The 27,655-nt window shown below is 39.9% G+C and overlaps 1 protein-coding gene across 6 annotated transcripts in view; it reads right to left on the bottom strand.

Annotated features, from left to right (window-relative positions):
- LOC126291636 (uncharacterized) overlaps positions 1-27,655 on the bottom strand; it is a 163,767-nt gene that overhangs the window by 80,858 nt on the left and 55,254 nt on the right. For 4 of the 6 annotated variants that reach the window (XM_049985200.1, XM_049985201.1, XM_049985204.1 and 1 more), the window contains 2 exons: positions 27,370-27,501; positions 12,264-12,425 (listed from right to left, as the gene is read on the bottom strand). In XM_049985200.1, coding sequence (XP_049841157.1) covers positions 12,264-12,425; positions 27,370-27,501 — 294 coding nt within the window. The remainder of the gene's footprint in view (positions 1-12,263; positions 12,426-27,369; positions 27,502-27,655) is intronic. The other 2 variants (XM_049985203.1, XM_049985202.1) reach the window with 2 other exon arrangements.

The following is a 27,655-nucleotide window of genomic DNA, read 5'->3' on the forward strand; positions in this document are numbered from 1 at the left end:
ACAGGTACAACATTACTATTGACCTCTGGGTGGTTGTCATCAGAGGCATCCCTGATGGGACCACACCAGAAACAAGCATATAAGTCAGTCCAGGACTGGTCCGAGTCAGCTGTGTTACAATCTGAATAGTGCATGACGAGTGTACTAACAGCTTGGCTAAATCATCCTGTATAGATCACATGTTGTGGATAAATTAGGATGAGCCCCCCATTCATACATACTCTGCAAAGCACCATATGGTACTTGGTGGAGGGCACCTCGTACCACTACTAGTCATTTCCTCTCCTGTTCCACTCACAAAGTGAGGGAAACGACTGTCAAAAAGCTTCCGTGTGAGTGCTAATTTCCCTCAGCTTATCTTCACAGACCTTACATGAATTGTGTATAGATGGCAGTAGAGTCACACTGCAATCGGTCTCAAATGGTGGTCCTCTAAATTTGTGCAATAGTGCCTTGCAAAAGGAGCATTGTCTTCCCTCCAAGGATTCCCATTTGAGCTCATGTAGCACCTCCGTAACATTTGCAAGCTGTTTGAACTTATGGTAACACATCTGACAGCCTGGCTCTGAATTGTTTTGATCTCTTCCTTTACTCCAACCTGGTGGGGATCGAAAACAATCAAGCATTACTCAAGAATGTGTCACAGTAGTGTCCTATACGCCATCTCCTTTATGCGTGAGCTACAGTTTTCCAAAATACTCCCAATAAAGTGAAGTCAATCATTTTTCTTCCCTACTACTGTCCTTATGTGATCATCCCATTTTATATTGTTTTGCACAGTTAAGCCTAGATACTTAATTGATGTAACTGCATCAAGTAGCTCACTGCTAATGCTGGACTCAACCAGGATTGTCTTCCCTACTCCATTCATCACATAAACTAGAAATTTTGTCAAAATCATCTTGTATAATAATAATAATAATAATAATGGCGTGTGACAAGGGCCTCCCGTCAAGTAGGCTGCTCGTCTGGTGCAAGTCTTTCAATTTGACGCCAATTCGGCGACTAATATAATAGAGGGAAACATTCCACATGGGAAAAATATATCTAAAAACAAAGATGCTGTAACTTACCAAATGAAAACATTGGTATGTTGACAGAGACAATCTTGTATATTCCTACATCACTCAACAATGACACCTTCCCTTAACTATAACATCATCAACAAACAACCATAAATTGCTGCTCACCCTGTCCATCAGAACATTTATGTATGTAGAGAATGAAAGTGGTTCCATCACTCTTGTCTGGAGCACTCCTGATGATGCCCTTGTCTCTAATGAATACTTGTTGAAGAGGACCACATATTACGTGCTATTACTTAAAAAGTCTTGGAGCCACTCACATACCTGGAAACCTAAATTGCATGCTCAGACTTTTGTTAAAAATCTAATAGTGTGTAGATCACCTTTTACAAAAGTGATGATGACTAGGGATCTGTGATGTATGCAAAATGGGCGGAACACTTCCAACTATTAGCACAAACCGTGCAGCATTACCAAGAGCTAACAACAGATATATTAAGGCAGTGTATATGTTATTGAATGTAGCATGCATGTCTTATGTGACACCCACATTCATTGATTTTCCGCCGTTTACAGAAAAATGTGGAGTGTGATACTTACCACTGATGAGTGCATCTATAATTTTGGCTTATCAAATTTTGACTCATTAAGACCAGGTAAAAAGGTGAAGTTCCACATTCTGGCCCTAGACAGGCCAACAGGCCTGATCGACTGTCATTTTATCCTCTGCTCATGATGTCATCGGATGTGTAGGAAGGGGCACGTGATCAGCACATCACTCTACTGGCTGTTGGATTTCTTGAGTTTGGAAGAGCTGCTACTTAGTCAAGTACATTTGCGGTTGACCTCCTGAGGCAGAAGGCTTCCCATTCCAGTCCACCTGACCGAGGGGGGTAGCACAATGGTTAGTGCACTTTCACTCACATTCAGCAGGAAGGAAGATGACAGTTCGAACCAGTGTCTGAGTATCTCGATTTAGGTTTTCAGTGATTTCCCCAAATCGCTTAAGGAAAATGCTGGGAAGGACCCTTTGAATGGGCATGGCCAATTTCCTTCTCCATCCTTCCATAGTCTGAGCTTGTGTTCCATCTCTAATGATCTCAATGTTGGCGGGTGTTAAAACACTAATCTCCTCCTCTTCCTATCCCAGTTCTACAACCAAGGAAAAATCCTTGGCAGTACTGCGAACTGAATCAGTAAGAGAAAGGGATTTTTCCCTAGGAAATTCCTGATTGTATCATTACTTAATACAGAAATTGGAGCCTTTAACAAACCTGATGGAACTTGAGTTTTACAGAATACTTTCTTTACTACAAGAACATTTTTCAACAGAAAACATGTTATTCCAGCCAGGTTAGAATTTAGGAAGCAAAAAGGGGGCCCCAATAAATCTTATGTAGACTGGGTCATTGATCTACTTGGATGCCATAGGAATTACATTTCAGTATCAGCATAGTCCCACCACATAAACACTTTGATGCCACTGAATGCCCTATCACATATGCTTTTATGATCTTATCTGTTTCTCAGCAATGCTTTTCTCAAATACAGCAGAAGCTTTTACTATCATTTAAACTGTTCAGGAACTTAAATTATTCCTTTATGAACAGAAATTTCATTTTGTTACAGATCATCACCTCGTTGCCCACTATTCCTCAGTTTTTGACCCTAAAAATCACATAACAGGCTGCACTGCCCATTGCCTTCAGAGGTGGGCTCTGCACTTGTCTAATTTTCATTACTCTATCCACTGTCAACAAGCAAATGTGGATGTGCTACCATGGCTCCCTAACCCCAGCCTATGGCCAACACGAATTGGTATGATGCCAGCTCAATTCAATTCAGATGTACTTGGCTGTTTTCAACCTTTTCCTTAACATCAAGTGATATCATGCTGAAATCCGTAAGAACCTGACCTCATGCCACCTCATTCACAGAAGGTCAGACACATCTCCCGAGCCCAAATTTCATCCCTAATGGCCATGTTGACATCAAATACACCTAGACTAATGGGTTCAATTGTAGGGCACATATGTAGACCACTACCATCTGCTGATCCTTGCCTCTCTTTGGTCACAAGTACTGTGCCTTTGGCACACTGCTCATTGTAACATGTCTCAGATGAGAAGTTTGGCCTGTAACACAAATTCTTTACCATGGAATCAGCTACATATTGAATATACAAGGTGCGACAATAAAGTAATGAGACCGATTTTCTTTGCAAGATGTGGCAACCCTGCAGGCTTGCATAGGCACAATATCTTTGACCTTTGTCTATAAGCTACTTCTAGTTAAAGCGGCACATCCATGCAAGTACTGAGTCGTGAGTTGTGCTGTAATAAGTTTACATGTGTTTCTCTCGCCACGGAAATGGAACCGCATAATATTGTGCAACAGTATGCCATTTCTTTTTGCGTTAAATTGGTTGAAAACACAATGACAACTTACAGTAAGCTTCAGAAGCCTTTTGTACGGGAGGTTACGTCAAGAGCTCAAGTTTTTCGTTGGCATAAAATGTTTAGTGAAGGCGGAACGAATGTTGAAGACCACAGTGGACGACCATCAACCTCACGAACTGATGTCAACTTGGCCAGGGTGCGTGAACTCGTACAATCTGATCAAAGATTATCTGTGAAAATGATTGCAGAAGAACTGAACACCAATTGAGAAATGGTTCATCTAATAATAACTGAAGATCTTGGTATGAGAAAGATTTGTGCAAAAATGGTCCCCAAAAATCTCTCACCACAACAATGAGAAACACAGAAAAATGTGGCAGCTTATCTGTTAGAGCAAATGGAAATCAATCCAGAACTGTGCCAGTTGTGTTATCACTGGTGATGAAAGTTGGTTTTTTCAGTATGATCCCGAGACAAAACACCAAAGTTTGCAATGGTGTTCAAAGGGATCACCCAGACGAAAAAAACGCTCATATGTCAAAGTCAAAAGTGAAATGCATGCTTGTGTGCTTCTTTGATTCCAAGGAAATTGTTCATAAAGAGTGTGTGACTCCTGGACAAACAGTTAACCAATATTACTACATGTAAATTTTAGAAAGACTTCATAAAAGAGTTCGTGTCTGTGAGAACATTGCTGACAATCGGATTCTGCATCATGATAATGTGCTATCCCATACTGCTCTGTCAGTACAGCAATTTTTAATCTCAAAACAAATTTCAGTACTACCACGGCGACCTTATTCACCAGATATTGCTCCATGCAACTTTGTTCTATTTCCAAGTGTCAAAATGGCGGACAAGGGACACCATTTTCAAACAACACAAAATGTCCAAAAAGCTGTGACAAGGGTCTTGGAGTGTATTACAGAAGAGCAGTTCCAGAAATGCTATCATCAATGACAGAAGCGCTGAAAAAAGTGTGTGCAATCATAAGGGAACTACTTTGAAGGAGACAACACTAAACTTCACTAAAATGGTAAACAACATTGTTTTTCACATCAGTCTCATTACTTTATTGTCGCATCTCATATATAGGGCTTTCAGCTATTAGTTATTTATTCATATGAAAGTCAGTTTCCTTCCTGCTTTAAATATCAAAATAAAATAAAAATTACAACTGTAAGGAAACTGACTTTCATTGGAATAAACACACATTCTAGGCCAATATTGACTCTCACATCATGAAATCAGTCTGCCAATGCTACCCCCATCAGGCACATCAAGCCACTGTTCTCTCCCAGGCCAAACACTGCAGAATTGTGAGAGTGTATCCACTTAGATTTTGCTGGCCAGTTTTTGGGCTCCATGTGGTTGACTGTGATTCCTTTTCTCACTTCCCTCTTGTCTTCCCCCTCCTACGGCTCCGGACAATTTTGCAGCTGTAACAGGCTTCAACACCTTCACACCACATCTTCTCATTCAGCCTCCAACAGTCATGTGAAATGCTTTATCCATGCTTTTAGAACCCAGCTCCTCAACAAAAAGATGTCTAATACCGAACCTACTGCCTTCTGTAGTCACAGCCACCATGATTGAGGATTGCAGCCCAGCAGAGCAGCTGCATAGCTGTCCTCATCACACCCTCTTGGATGTACTGTGTCCATCCTCAGCACACAGTCAGCTGAGCTTCTCCCTTATGGGTGGGCTTATCAGTTCAGACATTACCCAACCTAGATCCACAAGATGATCTTGGTCAAGCATGGATCCATAATATTCAGGGTGAAACAAATATGTATGGCACAAAGTGTTGGACACACTCTTCACATGTAGACGGAGAAATTATATTACCTGAAAATGGATCTGGAAATGCTTTGTTTCTAAGTTATAACTAATTTTCTCCAGCTCATTACTCATGAGAAACACACAAGAACAGGACATTAGAATAATGGGGAACATGCAGTCTTGGTGACATCTGGTTATATTGTGCACCGCCAGTCTTTTGTTTTACATGGTCCTGCTGACGTCCGACATACATCATTGTTTGTTTGCAGGTAACATCAACTGCTCCTACAATAAGTATGACCATAGCAAGCACATGGGCTACTCCATAGAGTTAGTCACACACTTTGCTTGTGCAGTGGCAGTATACACAAATACAGAGATGGCAGATGCCCATTTGATGTATGGGTTAGCTGACAGCAATGGCACTTGTTCTCATCGTTTGTACAAGGAGACATTTCCAGGATGGAGGTTCCCCAACAGGAAAAGGTTTGAAGCCACTGATGGTCAATTTATGGAGGACGTATTGAACATCTATGAGAAAGGGTTGCATGTGGTTTGCTGTTGATTCTGTTAGTGTGTGTTTCTCATAATTAATTAATTAGAGAAAATGAGTTGTGACATAAAAACAAAGCATTTCCCGACCCATGTTCTATCTATATCCAGATCCTGCTCCAGCTACTGCCAGGTCTGGGTGCTGACGAATCCTCTCCATTTGGCTCGGTCCTCCCACCACTTTTCTTCCTCCACTTCCTGGCAGGTCACACCTCTCCTTCCACAGATATTCTCACTCTCATTTTCCACCATTTTCTTGGGTGCCCTCTCGGTCTTTTTCCATCCATCTTTAGTTCTTCCATAATTTTGGGGAGTCTCATGTTCATGTAACATAATTTCTTCATCTATGTGTGAAGTAGGTGTCCTGCAATTCGTACATTTTTGTTACACCCTGAATATTGTGGCCTCCAACCATGGACTACTGCCATGCTATCTAAATCAACTCCACCTCCACCATCCTCATAACCAACCACATGCTGATCCACTGCCAGCAGACTACGGTGTCTTATGCTTCTTACACCAAGCCTCATCCTGCCTCAGCAATGCCTGTGGACATTGACCCACTGCCTGAGTTAGGTGTGAAACAATCTGTGGAGCTAAAGAAAGCTTTCACCAATGGTAGGTGAAATAAGATGTTTGCAATATTTAGAAGAATGGGGCTAAAGTACGGAGATTAAAAAATATCTTCATCTACAAAACCCAAGAGATAATAATAATGACTAACTACTGTTAAAAAGAGTATAAGGCCAAGTTTTAGTTTATCGCCACTGCTGTTCAACTTGTGCATCAAAGCAGTAATAAAAGAAGCAAAAGAAAATTTTCATAATAGAAAAAAAGTGAAAGAGAAACAAATAGCAACGTTTGTAGGTGCTACAGTGCTTCTGACTGGGTGTAATGAAAACTTACAAGACCTTCTGAAAAGAATGGATAGAATATGGTTTAACACTTTGACTGCCAACTACGAGTTACCTTGTACCTAATTACATGGCTGCTGGTGCCCACTACTTCATGTTAACTTGTAGGAAATAAGTTTCTGCATACAGTCAGATACGAAAACATTCATAGCACATAAATGCAATTTACTGGTTTTGGGGATCAGGCAGAGGTGCAGCAAATCATCTAGATGTGTCAGAACATAATTTTATTTCCATGCTTGGAATGAACGAACATAAAACTGCAGACACAAGATCACACAATTATTTTAGCTTCAGATGTGTACTTTGTGCCACTAACTGTAATGAAAACAAAGTTTTTTTCATATTGATTAGATGTCTTGAAGCGTTCTTCCATGCAAAGAGGAAGATTTTCTTCATAAATGGGAAAAAAGAATCATGATTCATCATATTTCTTCCACTGCATGAACTTTCTGTGTGGCTTTGTTGGTCATACTTTTTTCAATGGCGGACATTGCACCTAAATAATTAAAGCTGCCATCTGTCCTGATCTGCCTCTAGGTGTCTGGCACCTTATCCCCAATCAATGGAATGTAACAAGAAAGATAGAGACTAGACACTCCTTCCTGCTGTTTGATTGTAGAACTAATGGGAACTGTGCAGATAAATGTCCATCACATATAGAGCAAGTTTTTTTTCAGCCATCTAACAGTGTTTTGCAATGCAGAATAATGTGACAGCATTTGATGTGACTGATCAATGCCTTCCATACCATTTCTGCAGTCTCTGATTGTTTGACTTCAAGGCAAATTTTCCACTTTCACTACAAACTTCCATCATTTCAGCACAGTTCATATCATAAATGGTCAGTACCTCCATTTTGACCTTCCATTTGCAAACAACAGCACTGTAATTTCTTTTCAATACCATCTGAACTTTCTTAAGCTTCATAGTAGCTAACAAATTTGGGCTTTTCCTTTCCATTCTTATATAATATTTCACACACATATAGGTTTTGTAAATTGACAACCCACAGCAAGGAAATATCCTTTGTTCAAGAAAGCTTCCATCACGTGTAAATCGACTTCCGCCTTTTATTGTGACTTGTCTCAGTAGATTTTTATGTTGAGAACCATGCAACTTGATTAATAGAAAGTGACATTGTAAAAAGGACTTGCACTCCTGTAATGTTCTATTGATGAAAAACAACAAGGTCCAATGTGGAGCAATAGCCCCAGTAGTACTTTCATTTCCCCAAATTTGTATCCCTCTGTTTCCAGAGCCTGGTTGATCATCTCCTCCTAAGTTTTTCTGCTTCCTGGCTTGCATGTAGATTTTCTTCTTCACATTTGCAAATCTTCAGAAAAAAAACAAATCAATAATTGCATTAGAATCACGAATTTGTAAGTCTAAGTTCAATCCCACATCCTCATTGAACATAAATACTGGTTGATCTTGAGGAATGTTACTCCACTTGTCACTATTATTCATAGTGCCTGCTACTGTACCAACCTGTTCATCATCTTCATTGCATCAACTGTGTCCTGCATCTGAATCCTCTTTTAAACACTCACATCAAGTTGGTTTGTAGAGACTTCCACCATCCACTGTCTGAGAATTCATTCATAAACTTATTCCATTCTGATTCATTCATGTTAGCTAGCCTTCCAAGTCCTATGTCACTTGGTTTTCTTTTATTACTACCCATTTTATGAGGAAAACTGAACACAGATAATGATTAATGTTAGAGAACCATCTACAACAAAGACTGACTACTGACGCAGTTACAACAAAGACATGGATTGTACTGTCAATCAATCATGCTTTGAAATACACAAGCTGGTGACTAATCGTTGACAATGAGTTATCTCATAGTTGGCATCTGAGCTGAACTTTTTCTCTGTACGTGATGATACAGCTGGACTACAAATGAACCAAACTGTATGAACTGCTTAACACGGCATCTGGGAGCAGTTTACTCATTTTAGCTCTGGCAGTCAATGTGTAAAAGATACTTTTAAGAAATGAGAATGGTGATAAAGAGTTGTGGAGGATAATGATTTGTTTAACATAAAAAATTAGGAATGGCACAGCAGTGAAAGAATTCTCCTGTACAGGATACAGCATTATGTAGAGACTGCAGGAAGTTTAAGTTACACATGTCGTCCCATACTAAGACAAATGTATAACAAGAGAACAAGAGTGTCACAGTGTCAGAAGAGAATAAATTTTCCATATTTCCTGCAGACACAGTTCTGCTGCGGTACAAATAACAGATGCATCGCAGGGCAGCAGTGAAATGGCGCGGCAAATGGAGACATACTCCAAAGTTAAAGTATGTGGGACACAACAATACTTATGAACAAAATGTCTGAACTGCTTACAGACTTACCATGAAATTCTGGTGGTATACAGACCAAATGCAATGTTGCATCCAGTCGTACTGACATGGTGCCAACAATTTGACCCCAGTCATACAGACGTGGGCAATGCTGATTGGAAAGCCCAGACACTGCACCGTGTGATTTATCAATTATTTTGGAATCTGGCTGAGAATTATGAATTATTTAGGAATCTTTTGGACCAGCTGAAAGAAATTCTAGAAGAAATGAGGTTTTCAAAGATGAGGATATTCACACAGCAGGCCCAGAAGGGGATTTCTAGCACAAAGGAGTTGAATAACAGGGCGTTCCAAGTATTGTTTGCAGAGACTGGATGACTATGTTGAAAAATAGTGTCACATATCTGTGGCACTTCAAAATGTAGAGCAGAAATTAATAGAAGTTACTCAGCCTGCCACAACAAGGTGTAAATTACTGTTTGAAATTGCCCCAAATTAGATACACATATGGAACTGAAGAAGAGGTGTATGAGTGAAACTATTAGAAATACTGAGAAGAAAAAACTGTTTTTGCAATGTGGTTTCATCAGTGAATACTAAAACTTAAGTGGACAGACAGATAATGAAACGGAAAAGTGCTAATAAGAATAAGTGTGCTAAGTATTCTGTGGGGGATTTACCAGTAGAAGGGACATGTGTGGGAGATTTACCAGTAGAAGGGACATGTAAGTGGGCATTTGCTACAACCACCAGGTGCTGCTGGAAGGAGCAATAGAGGAGAAAAACAGTAGGAGGAGATAAATACCACATCAAAGAAGATGTAGGGTGAAGAAGATATGAAAAAGGATGGTCAAAGGTTGATTAAAGTGTGCACATGCAGGCCGTATACGCAGGAGGGGGGGGGGGGATCTGTACTTTTTCCGGATTTCCTGGTTAAAATGCTCTTATCTCGGAGAAAATGAACTTTCTTCTGGTTGAAAATGCACTATACCCCGAGTGAAAGTACATTTTTCCACGTTAACTGATAATATACTTTCCTTCAGAGGTGTAAAATGTATCAGTCCTCCAAATAGTAAAGGTTTCACATGCTGCTTTAGAACTTCCCAGCACTCCCCGCAAAAAGCAACACTTTTTGGAGAGGTCGTGCAGTAACATGTACACTGCATATTTTGGTATTATGAAAGTAAAAATATGAATTCACCAAATACAGCATGATAGTTTATTAACACAGAACACCAAAATACAAGAAATGCGATGATCATGCTACTATACAGAAACAGAGACCACAGTAGTGCTCAGAATGGCCTAGCAGTGAGCTTCAATTTGGGAAAATATGGCACGATAATATGTATTCTCACTTTGCAAAATATGACTACTAGAAGATATTTTTTATCAAGAAAGCTAAGCTTTCACTGGCAAAAAAAAGAGCATGTGGTTAGGCAGGATCCTAGGACCACAGCTTAAATTGCAGCAGCTGAATATTGCACTTCGACTTTTCCGTAGAAAAGCCAATCACATGTGAAACTGCTCAAGAACTCATCTCGCACTTTCTTTTGAAGGATAGTTATACTTTTCGCCACTGTTATTTCATAATTTGCAATTTGTGAAAGAACTAATAAAATATGAAAAACTAACCACGCAGCTGGTCTTTTTAGTGTGTTATCATTTAAGAGACATCAAACACTAATGATCCAGTAAAATTTTAAATGATGGCATAAATGGCTGGCCTTCTGAGACTGAAATTTTTCTAGATGGCTCATCATCTAAGTGTTAAATTTTGAAAGAGTCAAACACTCCACAATTTAAGAAATTCATCACACATTCTCAGACGTAAAATAATGTGTCTTGTGAAAAAGGAAATTTGTTTTTAAAGTAACACACCTAGAACCACAATTCGTAATATTTTCCTTTGGCCTGTTAAATTGTAAACAGTTGTGAAATAATGCTCATCAAAAGCAGTTTGTTGTTACGAAGTATTGCATAGTTTCATCCTAAAAACTTTGACTGTGTTTTGTTGTATAAAGTAGTGCATTTCCTTTGCAACTAAAATTTATTTTGGTGCTATCCTTTTGTTTAAGTTTTATTGCTGCAGTGTTATTCTGCAGCTGCAGGCTAAAATCAAATCCTTTGTTGGAGTATCAGTTCTTATCACTAAAAATTACAGAAATTTAACTGAAAACTAAAACAATAAAAAATTTGTGGAATCCTAAAAAATATCCAGGTGTTTCCCAGACTTTTTCCAGATAAAAAAATTACTAGGTTTACCCGAATTTCCTGATTTTCGTGGAATGTACACATCGAGACGTAGCTGTTGCCATGTACACTGATGGCATGAACAATGGGAACTGAACGTGACTATCTGTGAGTCAGCCATCAGTAGCCAGTCAGAATGTTTGTCCACAATGTTTTATGTTTCATTAATAAAATTAACTGGCATTTTGTTACTAAGTTAGAAATTAACAACATTGTGGCAATTTTCTGTAAAATCGGAAATGGACGTAATGCAGTATATCTTGGACTACACAGCACAGCTATCTATTACCAAACTGTCTCTTTCCATCATAACCTAGACTTCTGGCATGAGTGATCAGTCTGTCAGCACATTTAGTTTTTTTTTTTCCATTCAGTAAAAAAATATGAAACTCAGTAACTAACCTTAAATATTCGTAATAACCAGATCAGAAAAATTTCCCTAGCGGTCTCCATATTGAAAGCAAGTGTAATAAATTCATATCTTCTGCCAGAAGAGATAGTTAGGTTTATCGATTCCCACTGGCTAGCATAACCTACCAGCCAATATGATATGATCAACATCAACAAACTCTCAACATGAACACACAATGCAGACACTAAGTGTACGTTAGCCTGCAGTTTAATAGGGATGGAAAGATTTGCACAAGGTAAGTAAATATGGAGGACAGGAAAAAAACCAGCCAAAGAAAAACAGCCAGAGAGCACTCAATAGATACTAAGAGCAGAACCCAGAAACAAATATCATGTGGCAAATGTATAAATATGTTGTTGTAAGTACTTATTTTAGCAATGCCAGACAACTTTAAATTGCCATGTCATGTCTGTGCACTGTCATTGCAAGCATCAAAACAAACAGTTGTATCTCCACAACAATGAAAATTTTTAGCTTCAAATAGTCCAGAAAATTCTGATACATTTACACTTTATTATAAATCACTAAAGATGATAAATACATGTTACAAGCAAAAAAAATGTAGTTTTTCACTATCATAACATTTATTTTAGACGACTGACTCACATGCTCTGAAAGATGATGATTTATAGTGACGTGGCCTGTTGACCAATTGCATGTGGAATACTTCTTGGGAGCAGGTGTACAGTTTGGTGGTACATCGAGGTGTGGTAATGCACCTGCCAGTCCTGATACTGCATTTACTCTCTTGGTTGCTTGTGAATGTACCTAATTAAAAATATAAAAATAATAAGCAAAGGAAAAATACAAATTGACTGTTTTACACTTTATCTTAAGGTTCATTTACATGAGCCATACATATAATTTCATGTTCTTGATGGTATAGCCTGTCAACAATTCCAACCTCATTAATTGCAGCCACACATTCAGAAACATTTCCAGCCACTGCTGCTTGGCAATGTGTGCAGCAAATACATTTCTGGGCCATGAGTATTTACACAGGCCACACAATGGCCTCAAAACTGATAGGCCACACTATGGCCTCAATACAGATTTTTTTTTAAAAAAAAAAAAAAAAAAAAAGCTATCGAGATGCTTCCAAAACGTTAGCTCATGGATTGACACTGTATACATACAATTTCCAGAATGCTGAAACATGACTTTTTAATATATTGTTTAAAAGCAACCTGTTTGAGGACTGGTTAAGGCCAACATGAATACAGGGTGTATACGAGAACAAGGAAAAAAAATTCCTGGATTATTCCCAGTTTTCTCCCGGATATCCTGTTTAAAAAATATGCATTTTCACCAGGCGAAAATACACTTTTTCGCTGCTAAGTGACAGTAGGTTTTTCGTAGATTTTCCCTCGGAACTGTAAAACTTATCAATCCTTTGAATGGTTAACGTTTTATACAATTGCGTAGAACTTCCCGGAAAAAAAAGAAAGAAGGGGCAGAGAACTTTTGGAGAGACTTTTAATAAAGAAAAGGAGAGAAGATTTGGAAAGACCTTTGATTTGCAGCAACATATACGCTGCATATTTTCATATTACGATAGTATAAATTCGAATTGCACCAAACACAGCGTGTTAGTTTCCGGAGCGTTTAAACCGCGGTTGCGATGTTCTTTTGTAAGCGAGTCATATCTCAAGCCACGAGATCTCGTCATCTGATGACAGCAGCTATTCAGAACATAGGACACGTCTTATAGTCAGCCAATAGCAAGACCACTGCTTACATAGCGCGAACACGCAAGAGGAAAAGTTAACGGTTTACATTAATGCACACAGTACCGTATATCTACAAGAAAAGCTAAGCTTTCACATATTATATTGGTCTCTAAGATTAACACGCTACAACAGACGCTAAGCTTTCACATGTAATATTGATTTTTTTTTGCGTGTGTTATACTTTAAGGTACATCACACAAACCGTGCCAGTAAATTTAAAATTATGACATAAGTGTCTTGGTTCGAAATTCTTGTAAGTGGCTGGTCCTCAAACTGTTCAGTTTCGAACGCTCTGTGATTTAGATATCCACCCCACTTTCTCACACGTAACATAATTCATCTTGCGAAAAAGGAAAATTACATAGAAAGTAACGCTTTTGTAACCACCATTTGCAATACTATCCGGAGACTGTTAGAAATAGGTTCGATTTACCAGTTGCGAGAGAGTGCCGGAAAACAGACAGTATTGTGCGTGTGCAAAGTCCGCATGTTCGTGTGTATAAAGCACTAAGAGAGTTTGCATTACACCATAAAAGAAACAGGGCATCAGAGGATACTCCAATAAGCATCGGAATTTCGTAAACCATACTAAAATGCCTAATTCGGCTTGAAGTGCAAATTGGCTTTTCCCAGATTCACAATGAAGTAGGTCCCATCTGATATTAAGCTTTTCAGTGTGGTTTTTGGGATGTAAAATTTCTTGGAGCAACAGTACTCTACGATCTCATTTTTGGTTCTTTATTACGACATAATGCCATACATGGCAGAAGATGATAACGTGCACTTGAAATTCAGCGAACAGTTGGAACTAGCCAATACTGTAGAATGAAACACTTCGTTTCAAATAAAATGATTGCCTCAGCGGTAAGATTAATAATACCAAATTTCTTTAGCAAACTTGCAAAAATAATTCCACTGTTCTGCAAGGCGATTAATGCTTGACTGCTACTAACTTGGAAATAAAATAAAATCAGAAAACTGAAATTAGAAATATATTTTTGCCCTCCGTAATTATGTGAATGTATTTTAATTCGGTTGATAGCCACAGAAATCGTTTTGTTTTCATTTCACGTGGGAGCTGTACATAAAGAGAAGCAGCAAAATCACTTAACGTAAAAACGGGTCACATGAAGGTTAACCCACTCCCCACTACAACTCAGACGACACTGTGCAAGCGTGATCTGGCAGCTAGGGCGCGCGAGAAAAATTTTTCTCGTTTGCATCTGGCTGCTTGCTACTACTACCGATACAGCTAACAGCCAAATTTCAAGTAGTGGGAGAAGGTAGTGTTTACACGCGAGTCAATGTGCACGCGCAACAGACCGCTGGCAACGAACCAAATGTGAACAGTTGTGACGTCATGCTCATAGCAAGCAGTTTATGGTTACGAAGAATTACAGTCTGCACCCTACGGCCTTAGGCATATTTTTGCTATTTGCAGAAGCTTGTGCGTGCACGGTGTTTTGTTGTTGTAAATTGCACATTTCCTTTGCCACTAAACTTTTATTTTTTTCCCTCTCGTTTATATTTTACTGCTGCAGTATCATTCCCCAGTAGCAGGATAATAGAACAACATTCTTTGCTAGGGAATCAATTCTGCTGTCAAAATTACGAAAATTTAATTGAAAGCTAAAACAATGAAAAATTCCCGGGTTTATCCCAATTTTCTCCCGGATGAAAAAATTCCCGGGTTTTTCCCGGATTTTTCGGTTGTCCCGCATCGTATACACCCTGGAATATTAAAAATGTATTGCAGTTACAACCAAACTGGTGGTCTCCCTTCAGTTTTGGGTAATAGTGATTTACACGGGAGTTTAATGAACCTCTCTGAAAGACAGGCATACTTCTCACCAATATACCTCTGTATCAGGTGCTAGCAACCCTTTGGTGGAAAGCCTCAAAGAATTCATTACAATTGCTTGAAACATCAATAAAAAGTTTATGTCATAAGTTTACTGTGATTCACAGTACAGTGATAGAACTATGAATTTCATAAATGTGGTACATCTACAAGCAGGGTTATGGGACATAAAGGGACTGTATACAAAGACTGTAATTAAAAAAAAAAGATAGTTGGCAAATTCCTGACCATGAACAGAAAGAAACCCATATGAAGCTTTAAGGAAGTTGATAAGTCTTTAGAACTCATATAGAATGAAATTATGACAAGCTACTGCAGATCTTCTCTTAAAAAAGTGGCAGCAAGAATGATCTTTTTTTGGATTTATATCTTTGTATATATTACCTTCTTTGTTCCATAGCTCTGGTTGCAGATGTACACATCACATTAATCGAACTCATGGTTGTCTCTTTTGCTCATTTCTACACTTCCGTTGACAGCAAATGGGGTGACTCTAAGTATGCCACTTTTGAATTGAAGTGAAATATTGTTTTACCACTCAATTACTTGATTTGCCACTGCTACACCATCACCATGGGAAACAGGAAGCAAGGCCGAGTGAGAGGGAAATTCCTACGAACAAGGACAATTATAGACATTTCCCTGCAATACAAAATATTCTCCACACTTAGTGGATAATACCCTGACAACACTTCAGTAACTAACTACAGCAGTTTGAGCCATCAGCAGTATTCCCATTTATTGTAGACACACTGCAGCAATATTGATGGCAACATGACTACAGCCATACATTGCCGTAAAGTATGGCCCATGTAAATGCACCTTTACAGCATAAATTAAGAAAAAATATCACTGTATGTGGAGGACTGAATGGCAGTGTCTATGACCTGTACAAAACTTATTACAGACTGTCAAGCTGAAAGGTGCTCACTGATTAATAGTTCTTGCTGTGAGGGCATAGGAAGAAGTTACATTGTTGGAAAAAAAATAGTACACCACTTTAGAGGTTTCCAATCCACTCAAGATTTGTTGTTTCAATAGTGCATATGGAGTACATGAAATGATTACACTTACAGATCTGTAGCACAAGAGGTTCTGAGGTTCCATATTAGTGCACGGTGTAGTCTCCATGGGTGGCAATGTAGGTGCTGACTCTGGCACCCAGTCAGTCGTACAGATGACGAATATTGTCTTGGGATATATTATGCCACGGCTGCTCGATCTGGTCATGTAATTCTATAAGAATTGTTGGTTGACAAGTTGCACCAGTCACTTCTCGTCCCATCATATCACACACATTCTCAATTGGAGATAAGTCCAGACATTGTGCTGGCCAGGCAAGATGCTGCACATCCTACAGAGAATGTTGAGTTTCATGGGCAGTGTGTAGGGCAGCATTACCCTGTTGCAACAACACATCACCTTCCTGCTGCAAGAACGGCAAAAGAACAGGTTTGGACATAGCAAGCACTGGTTAGCATCTGCTCCAGAAATACCAAAGGTGAATGGAGGTTGTTTTTTATTTATTTATTTATTTATTTATTTATTTTTATGGTGCACAGCTAGTGGTCATTAGCACCCAGACTAAATTATGAATGCACTGCAAGGCACAATGCTAAAATAGCAACAAAATAGGACAACACTATAAAAGGCACATTAACAGGCAAGGGATTAAAAGAAAACAGCATAATCAAATGTCCTTGGACAGGTTTGTCAAGTGGATGAAATGAAGAATGCGAGCAGCTGCTCCTGGGTCATCAGCTAAAATTGCATCCAGAGCACACAGCAGGCCAAGATCAATGCGCAATGTATTAAACTTCGGACAGGACATTAAAATGTGACGTTATCGTCAGCAATTGCCCACACGGGCAGAACGGCGCCGGTGGAGCCGTCGGCAGATGGCGGTGGCTGAACTGGCAGTGTCCAATCCGTAACCGGGCCGAAACGACCTCCTCCCGCTGAGAAGGGCGTAAAGAGGTCGTCTGAGCCACGTGGAGCGGTTTCGAGGCCCGAAACTCGTTTTCAGTAAGTGTAGACCAATTGGCATGCCACAGCAATAAAATGTGCTGAGAAATCACCCTGCTAAAATCATATGAAGGCACACAACAAGAAACTGTCCGAGGCTGGAGGACCGCAGGGAATGAGAGTTGTAGCTTATCACATCCCAGACCATAAGGTCTGGGGTCAAGCCACGTGTCTCGGACGAATCCACTGTACCCCTATAGCGCTCAACAGGTCTATGTCGTACATGCAAATGACCTTCACTTGTGTGCAGGCAGGGGTCAGCTTTCATCGCTGAAGACCACGGTGCACCATTCCAAGTGATACTCAATGGCACCAGTTGCGCCATGCACATCAGTGACGTGGCAAGACAGTAAGGTGCTCTAGAGGTCTGTCCATAGTCCCACTGCTAATAATCATTTCGCAACAGTTCATTTTGCCACGTCTGGGCTCACAAGCTCTCCTATCAGTGCTGTGGTAGCTGTACGATCTGTCACTGCTGCCCTTACAATTTGATGAATCTGAGAGATGTCTGTGCTTCGTGGATGTCCAGAATATCATCAGTAGGTGTTAGAATGTTCCTGTGACCACTGATACCAGCATCATTGCACAACTGATACAGCCATGTCCAACTTAGGTGGAAATTCTCTGAAAGGACCATCTCAGCACTTGAAATGCGACAATCTGACCCCTTTCAAACTCGCTCAGTTGTCTGTAGGAAGCAAGAGTGCATCTCCACGGCACAGTTGCCTGCTTGCCTCACATGTTTGCACCACACTGAGCCTTCTGGCTGTGAGCATTAACTAATAAAGGATAGACACAGGTGGCACTCTGGTAGCTATGCCACACTGCTATTTGTTGGCAGATGACTTTGAAACCATTATCAATATATCTACTATCTCACAGGTGGCATATGCCACCGTCCGATCAACATCAACGCCGTCTTACAGGTGTACTAATGGCAGTGTACTAGACTATCTCCTTTAGAAAAATGTAATCCAAACAAAAAAATACAAAGAGCTGCAGAAAACTCTTTTCAAAAATGCCATAAAGAGTAAACAAATTTAGAAAAAACTAGGAAAAATTTTTGTTAATTATAGTATTTATTAAAATAGTGCTTAATTCCTAGAGCAAAATAAGTGTTTACTAAAACAGTGCTTAATTCATAGAGCAAAATACTATTGTATCCATATTTTGTAATACATCTTTTCCAGTCTGGTAATATTATCGGAGGAGTAATTATTGAATTCACCTCTGAATCTGGTGAGTGATTTTAAGTGTACTAAATGCAATGTGGGAGACGCCTATGGTTACTAAGATAAATGCAAGGATCTGTTGGATTTTCAAAAAGATAAATCATGCTGTAATGAAAATTTTTAATTGTGTCTTGTATTGTTATTATACAAATCTCAGTTCAGTTGATAATGTATTTTGTTGTCCACAGTGTAGGCCATTAAGAAGAGAAGAATGTACTGTGAAGTGAGTGTTTTAATTACGTGAATCACAAGATACTTAAACATAATGTAACTGGACAGATAAAAACGCTACTTACCAAGTGGTCGCAGAAGAACTCATGCGTAACAAGATATCAGTCAGGATGAATGGACACAGACAGCAGATGTATATCAGCAACACACAATATCTTATTGTAGGGTATGGTCTATGGCATGACCTCAGAGCCTGTTTCACCGCATGTGCTTTCTGGATTCTTCCCCCAGCCACTAGCTTCTCAGAATCCCGGTTGTGAGAAATTGGCATTACAACATGTCCTTGGTTCTCACCACCCACCTGACCTTAATTGCCTTAAATTTCTTTGGTCTCAGCATTTCTCCTCAGTAACTATTCCTTTCTTCACTCCCTTTTAGTATTCTATACCTGCTCCCCTCTTCCTGCCTCTGCTACATACAATGCACTTAGCTTTGATGCTCTTATTAACTTTTGCATGATGTTTTGTCAGTACTGGTAATCTCTGTCTTGCTCATTACCCTATCTTCCACCTCTAAGCTCTCAGGTGTTTAAATCTTGTCTGATGTAGTCTCATCTTGTCTGGGAAGTCTCCCCAGACCAAAGGGTTCTGGGTGACTTTCTCAAACTTCCCCATTTTTTAAACATCACCTCTCCATTTTCTTCACCTCCCTCTTCCTTCACCTTTATCCCTTCTGCCAAAAGAAGGAGTCACTTCCTCCAAAAGCTTGCAGATTTTCATAACCTTTACATGTGTGTGTTCTCCTGCCATGGCGGGTAGTTGTTTGCTTTTTTATTTCTCCAGTTATATTTTCAAAAATTGATTGCTTTCGAAGGTACTTAAACAGCATAATAAATTCATTGATATAGAATTGCAGAGAGGTGATCTAGGCCTACTAATTAATGGTTTCTGTAGTGACAGTTGTACAATAGGTTAAAGAAATAAACTGCATTATAAAAGAATGGATAGTGGCATAGGTGTGTTTTAGCAGCTAAGAAAGGGACTGTTACAATTTTCAAATGATGGATAATATTAAAATGCAAGATCAGCTTAGACTATATGGAACACATTACTGCTTCCAGTGGTTCTGCTGCCATTATCATTGCACAGTTTGGGTTCTGTGAAAGACAGAAAAGGCTATAATGAAAATTCACGGTGTATTATGATAATTGAAATTCCAAGTCAAAGTAACAAGGTGAGGAAATTCAGCTGATACAGGATACACATTCAGAAATCAAAGTAATGCCATAATCATGGAGTGAGTGTAGGGGAGCTGATGCACAAATCTTGCACTGCTGCTCTGGACAAGGCCCTAGTGGAGGTGTTTCGGCTTTTCCTTCCTTTGACTTGTTATAAAGCATCAGGCGTGTATCTGTGACATGTAGGTGACTGTGTTGAGATCTTGTATATTACAACATTGCATCTGTGTTTTTACAGATGAAGAGAAGGGAGAGGGTGAAACTCTGTGCCAGCATACAGCCTAATCCTCTTGAATGGTATTAAAAGGGCCACTGACCTTAAAGTCCCCATCTGATTGATGGATCACCATCAACATTGTCACATGCCCTCACTGGATGAGACATTTAGAGACGTTTGGAATTTAATGCAGGATATTGGTACAAACTTTACATCACCACCTTGCTAGTTAAATACTGACACTGAGTTTCAGACAATCTTTCCTCCAGGTCAAGTGCCACTAAGCAGCCAACACTGGCTATGGAGGTGTGTCTAGAATACACATTACAGGTCAGGAAATACCACTGGTCTTGCTTTCACATAGTGTTATTACACAAAATGGGAAAGATAACAACCTAGCAGAAAAAGATTGGTGCAAGATACACTGACACATGGAAAAGCTCAAAAAACAAAAACAAAAAAATGATTATTGACAGTCCTTGAGTAACCAGTAAAGACTGTTGGTGTACCTGCTGCAAATGAAACTATTTATAAAACACTCTAGACAATATAGGGCATTCATTCTGCTTGCCAGGGGGTTTCATCCGAGATGCGGAGGAGGCCCTGCCGGCGGCGATAGAGAGCACTGGGTGCACCCGACTGCAAATTGTTGCTCGTGTCGGCACCAATGACTCCTGCATCTGGGTTTAGAGGTCATCCTCAGTTCATACAGGTGGTTGGCAGAATTGGTGAAGGCGGAAAGCCTCACGCATGGGGTGGAATCTGAGCTAACTATTTGTAGTATCGTTCGCAGAACCGATCGCGGTCCTCTGGTTTGGAGCCGAGTAGAAGGCTTAAACCAGACGCTCAGACGATTCTGCAGAGATATGGGGTGCAAATTTCTCGACCTCCACTATCGGGTGGAGAAATGTAGGGTCCTCCTGAATAGGTCAGGCGTGCACTACACGCCGGAAGCGGCTACAAGGGCAGCGGAGTATGTGTGGAGTGCACATGGGGTTTTTTTAGGTTAGAGAATTTCCTCCCTAGGCTCGACAAGACGCCTACTGAGGTGCGGCAAGCTAGTAGTAGGCAAAACGCAACAGGGAATAACAATATTAATGTGCTAATAGTAAACTGCAGGAGCATCTATAGAAAGGTCCCAGAACTGCTCTCATTAATAAACGGTCACAATGCCCATATAGTACTAGGGACAGAAAGTTGGCTGAAACCAGACGTAAACAGTAATGAAATTCTAAACTCAGATTGGACTGTATATTGCAGAGACAGGCTGGACGGTGAAGGGGAGGCGTGTTTATAGTGATAAGAAGTGCAATAGTATCGAAGGAAATTGACGGAGATTCGAAATGTGAAATAATTTGGGTGAAGGTCACGGTTAAAGCAGGCTCAGACATGGTAATTGGATGTCTCTATAGGCCCCCTGGCTCAGCAGCTGTCGTGGCTGAGCACCTGAAGGATAATTTGGAAAATATTTCGAGTAGATTTCCCCACCATGTTATAGTTCTGGGTGGAGATTTTAATTTGCCTGATATAGACTGGGAGACTCAAATGTTCGTAATGGGTGGCCGGGACAAAGAATCCAGTGAAATTTTAAGTTCTTTATCTGAAAACTACCTTGAGCAGTTAAACAGAGAACCAACTCATAGCGATAACATATTAGACCTTCTGGTGACAAACAGACCCGAACTATTTGAAATAGTTAACGCAGAATGGGGGCATCAGTGACCATAAAGCGGTTACTGCATCAATGATTACAGCCGTAAATAGAAATATTAAAAAAGGTAGGAAGATTTTTCTGTTTAGCAAAAGTGACAAAAAGCAGATTACAGTGTACCTGACAGCTCAACACAAAAGTTTTGTCTCAAGTACAGATAGTGTTGAGGATCAGTGGACAAAAGTTCAGAAGCATCGTACAATATGCGTTAGATGAGTATGTGCCAAGCAAGATCGTAAGAGATGGAAAAGAGCCACCGTGGTACAACAACTGAGTTAGAAAACTGCTACGGAAGCAAAGGGAACTTCACAGCAAAACATAAACATATCCAAAGCCTTTCAGACAAACAAAAATTACGCAAAGTGAAATGAAGTGTGAGGAAGGCTATGCGAGAGGCGTTCAATGAATTCAAGAGTAAAGTTCTATGTACTGACATGGCAGAAAATCCTAAGAAATTTTGGTCTTATGTCAAAGCGGTAGGTGGATCAAAAATAAATGTCCAGACACTCTGTGACCAAAATGGTACTGAAATAGAGGATGACAGACTAAAGGCCGAAATACTAAACGTCTTTTTCCAAAGCTGTTTCACAGAGGAAGACTGCACTGTAGTTTCTTCTCTAGATTGTCACACAGATGACAAAATGGTAGATGTCGAAATAGACGACAGAGGTGTAGACAAACAATTAAAATCGCTCAAAAGAGGAAAGGCCGCTGGACCTGATGGGATACCAGTTCGATTTTACAGAGTAAATGAAGGAACTTGCTCCCCTTCTTGCAGCAGTGTATTGTACGTCTCCAAAAGAGCGTAGCGTTCCAAAGGATTGGAAAATGGCACAGGTCATCCCCGTTTTCAAGAAGGGGCGTCCAACAGATGTGCAGAACTATAGACCTATATCTCTAACATCGATCAGTTGCAGAATTTTGGAACACGTATTATGTTAAGAGTATAATGACTTTTCTGGAGACTAGAAATCTACTCTGTAGGTATCAGCATGGGTTTCGAAAAACCCAGATTGCGTTATTCGTCCACGAGACTCAGAGGTCCATAGACACGGGTTCACAGCTAGATGCCGTGTTTCTTGACTTCCGCAAGGCGTTCACTACAGTTCCCCACAGTCGTAAGAGCATATGGAGTATCAGACCAATTGTGTGATTGGATTGAAGAGTTCCTAGAAAAGAGAACGCAGCATGTCATTCTCAATGGAGAGAAGTCTTCCGAAGTAAAGTGATTTCAGGTGTGCCGCTGGGGAGTGTCGTAGCACCATTGCTATTCACAATATACGTAAATGACCTTGTGGATGACATCGAAAGTTCACTAAGGCTTTTTGCAGATGATGCTGTGGTGTATCGAGAGGTTGTAACAATGGAAAATTGTACTGAAATGCAGGAGGATCTGCAGCGAATTGACGCATGGTGCAGGGAATGGCAATTGAATCTCAATGTAGACAAGTGTAATGTGCTGCAAATACATAGGAAGATAGATCCCTTATCATTTAGCTACAAAATAGCAGGTCAGCAACTGGAAGCAGTTAATTCCATAAATTATCTGGGAGTACACATTAGGAGTGATTTAAAATGGAATGATCATATGAAGTTGATCATTGGTAAAACAGATGCCAGACTGATTCATTGGAAGAATCCTAAGGAAATGCAATCCGAAAACAAAGGGAGTAGGTTACAGTACGCTTGTTCACCCACTGCTTGAATACTGCTCGGCTGTGTGGGATCCGTACCAGATAGGGTGGATAGAAGAGATAGAGAAGGTCCAACGGAGAGCAGCGCGCTTCATTACAGGATCATTTAGTAATCGCGAAAGCGTTATGGAGATGATAAACTCCAGTGGAAGACTATGCAGGAGAGACGCTCAGTAGCTCAGTACGGGCTTTTGTTAAAGTTTTGAGAACATATCTTCACCAAAGAGTCAAGCAGTATATTGCTCCTTCCTACGTATATCTCGCGAAGAGACCATGAGGATAAAATCAGAGAGATTAGAGCACACACATAAGCATACCGACAATCCTTCTTTCCATGAACAATACGAGACAGGAATAGAAGGGAGAACTGATAGAGGTACTCAAGGTACCTTCCGCCACACTTGCGGAGTATGGATGTAGATAGATGTAGAACTTGCACACACATCTGCAGTCTCAGAGAGCTGTGTAGTTTCAGCTCTCCGAGACTGCAGACTTGTGTGCAAGTTGCGTTTAAGTGCGTGAATAAACATGCATTCTGGTCTGAGCTGCTGTAGTTGACAGTCGTGTGTGTGAGGTGTGCTTGCTTGTGTGAATGAATGGTGTGTGTTTCTTTCTAATAAAGTGTGTGGCCAAAAGCTTATGTGGGTCTTTTAATTGTGCCTGTCTGCAACTTAAACATGTAATCTTTATGGTAAGTAGCAGTCTTATGTTTTCCTACACTGAAAATAAATTACAAACAGACAAGAGACATATCAAATGCCATTTTGTAAAGTGAAAAAAGTATACATCAACAAAACTGTCAAGTGACTAGAAATAAAGAAGTATTTGACAATATGTTTGTTTGTATACAGCCATTATAATAAATCTCTAATGGTTTTTCCATGCCAGCAAATTTTATTATGTGGTCAGTCTCTCACAATTTGGGCTCTGCCACAGCTGATTTCTCCATCTGTCTCAATCTGTAATACCATTTATGTACTGATGGTTCATCCAATCCTCCCAACATAGACTGCTTCACATGCACACAGTATGTGGTTTATTTCCAACACTGCAACTGGGTCCCTTATGTAATTTGCCATTCTAAGACACTCTTTGATCTTCTTGGCTGGTCTGTAAATAGTCTTCATACTGTGTTTGTGCTATATGCAGCTAATTTTGTTCATCAACATGGGAATGAATGGCAGAAAAGCAGTACCCAACATTTCTTCTTCGTGTCTGTAACTTTACCGTTCATTGGGTTTCATGTCACTTTTTATGCATCTGGTGGAATATCCATCATTCCTCCTTGAAACACATTGCAAGTGTTGCAGCTCATGCCCAGGGCACTGTAGCTCACATATTGATCCTTTATACATTAACAACATATTAATCATTTCTCTTTTCTGGCTCAGATGATGTTTTATCAGTTTTTGCAGGCATCAGTGGATATGGGTTGGGTTTTAATATGTACTTTGTTTCAAGTTCGAACAATTCCTCTCAGAACCAGCACACCAAGAAATGGTAGCCCTTGCTCCTTATCTACTGCCATAGTAAATTTTGTGTTGGCACGGAGACTGTTCAGATGTCTCAGGAAGTCACCAATCCAGTTATCACCATGGCTCCTCAAAGGAAGGTGTCATTTCAAACCTGTACCACACCTTAGTTTTACTATATGCCTTTTGAAATACACACGAAGAAGTGGGCAACCACTGGATGAAATGGACTATGCATGCATCACCTTCCTAATGTTCATAGAAATCATCATTATGCATAAAGTAGCGTGTGGTAAGACGTGCATGAAAGGGCCTGGTCATGTCATTTAGGAAAATGGAACCCATGTGCTGCAGGAGTCATGAAGTGGTGCTTTGGTAACCTTGAAACGACATCAGAGCTGACCAGGATGTCATTTGGTTCAGTTTTAGTTTCTTCCATTTCTCAATGAAATATCATGAGCCCTTTATGTTTGAGCTAGTCTTTCGCATGTGCAGCTGAAGCAGAGCAGCCAAGTGTTTCACCAGTTTATATGCCTGTGAATCAAGAACATTGCAATGGTCTTAATGGTACATCTTTATGGGTTTTTAGGTGGTACAGGTTCGATGTTGTGTAGGTTCCTATTTATGTTACAACAAGGGAAATGTGACCATTGTAATGAAGACTCAAGAGTGTGAGCAGCAAATATGACAAGATACTGTAAGTTAAACCTAAATCCACCACAGTGGACCATAAAGAATGCAAAGCAGTCAATCAAAGCCTCTTCTCTCTTGGCTGACGTACGGAGGAACCTGCACAATACCAAAGCCCTATCACCTCCGCTATATGAGTTACCAAAACCCCATAAAGATGATGTATCGCTAAGACTGACTGAAAGTACTCCTGGTTCACTAACTAATAAAATGGTAAACCATCTGACAGCTTCTCTGCCTCAGCCACACAGGGGAAACATAAGTACAAACATAAAGGGCTCAGGACAGTTCATTGAGAAGATTAAAAAACTAAAATTTTGACCAAATAAACACCATGGACAGCTATGATGTTTGTTTACCAAAGTGCCACTCAATAACTCTCTGCAGCATATGGAATCCATTTTCCCACATAACATGACCCAGCTTTTACATGCTTGTCTTACCATGAGAAGCTTTGTGTGGCATGGCAGTTTTAATGAACAACTGAATGGTGTCACCATATGCAGTCCACATAGTTCAGTGGCTGCCAGTTTCTTCATAGTGCATTTCAGAAGACAGAACATGGCACCTGGTAAAACGTGGTGTGGTTCAGGCATGTCAATGACATTTTCTTTGTGTGGAGCCATGGTGAGCAACGCAGTGACTTTTTGAGACATCTGAACAGTCTCCACACCAAGCTACCAATAGCTACCCTTTTAGATGTGCCATTACAAGGAATGGTTTGAACGTGAAACACAATGCATACCAAAAACAAACACATACGGACTGACTCCTGCAAATACTGACCAATCGTCACTCGAACCACAAAAGATGAATTATTAATATGGTTGTAATGTGAACAAGATGTACAATATGTGAGTAGCAGCACCCCAAACGTGAGGTGCAAGAGCTGGAAGCATTCTGAGGAGGAATGATGTGTACTCCACCAGTTGCTTAAGGAGTGCCATGTAACCTAACACACGAAGTTATAGACTGGAAGAAGAAATGCTGGCTACTGATTTCCTGCCATATATTCCAATGGTGATAGACAAAATTAGCTGTATATTGCACAAACACGGCATAAAGAGTATTTACAAGTCAGCCTAGAAGGTCAAACAGTGTTTTTGAGTGGAAAAATGCCGAAAGGAACCCCACTTGCAATGTTGGAAATTAACTGCATACTATGTACATGTGAAGAAGTCTATTTTGGGATAACTGGATGATCCATCTCTGCCTAGATCACCAAATATGGACAGTATTGCAGCTTGAGACATGTGGAGAAAAAGCTGTAGAGGAGAGGGCATTGCATGTGGTTGGCCATGGATGTTTTCATTGTGGAGAAACGATTTCAGGTAATAAGGAAAGAACCCCAGCAGCAAAAGCTCTCACACACAAGTCCGATTCCAATCCATGATCAACTGTGGAGGGTGAAACTTTGATGATGCCAGCCACTCACGCTGGTGAAATGTCAGGAAAATCATTAAACAAATGTTGCATGAAGAACCTGAAGCAGAATCCAACAGGCAATAGTTCATATTCTAATGAGAAAGGAAAAATAGAAAAGCGAACAAACTTGGGCTTAAAGAAGGAAAACAGTAAGTAAGGAATGATGACAACTTTTCTCTTTCCAACTACAGTATTTCTTGCTCTGTAGTCCGTTTAATACCAAAATAGAGGACATGATGATACCAACCTGTGATACATGTAGCCAGTCACTGTCTTCGTCATCCATCTCTACGCTGGAAACATTCTCACTCAGATAGTTTTGATGAATTTGATGTATCACATCTGTAATGAATAAGAAGAACTTGGACCTCCCAAGAATCTGAAACAAGTATGTCAAACTGACTGATAATGCTACATTATCGTCTACATTTCTATTCTTGCAAAATGATGAAACATTACAAAATTTCAATGAATTCTATTGTGGAAATACTTAATTAAAATTATATTAATAATAACTCTGTGTGACTCTACAG

The sequence above is a fragment of the Schistocerca gregaria genome, chromosome 9, assembly GCF_023897955.1.
Source record: "Schistocerca gregaria isolate iqSchGreg1 chromosome 9, iqSchGreg1.2, whole genome shotgun sequence".
Classification (NCBI taxonomy): domain Eukaryota; kingdom Metazoa; phylum Arthropoda; class Insecta; order Orthoptera; family Acrididae; genus Schistocerca; species Schistocerca gregaria.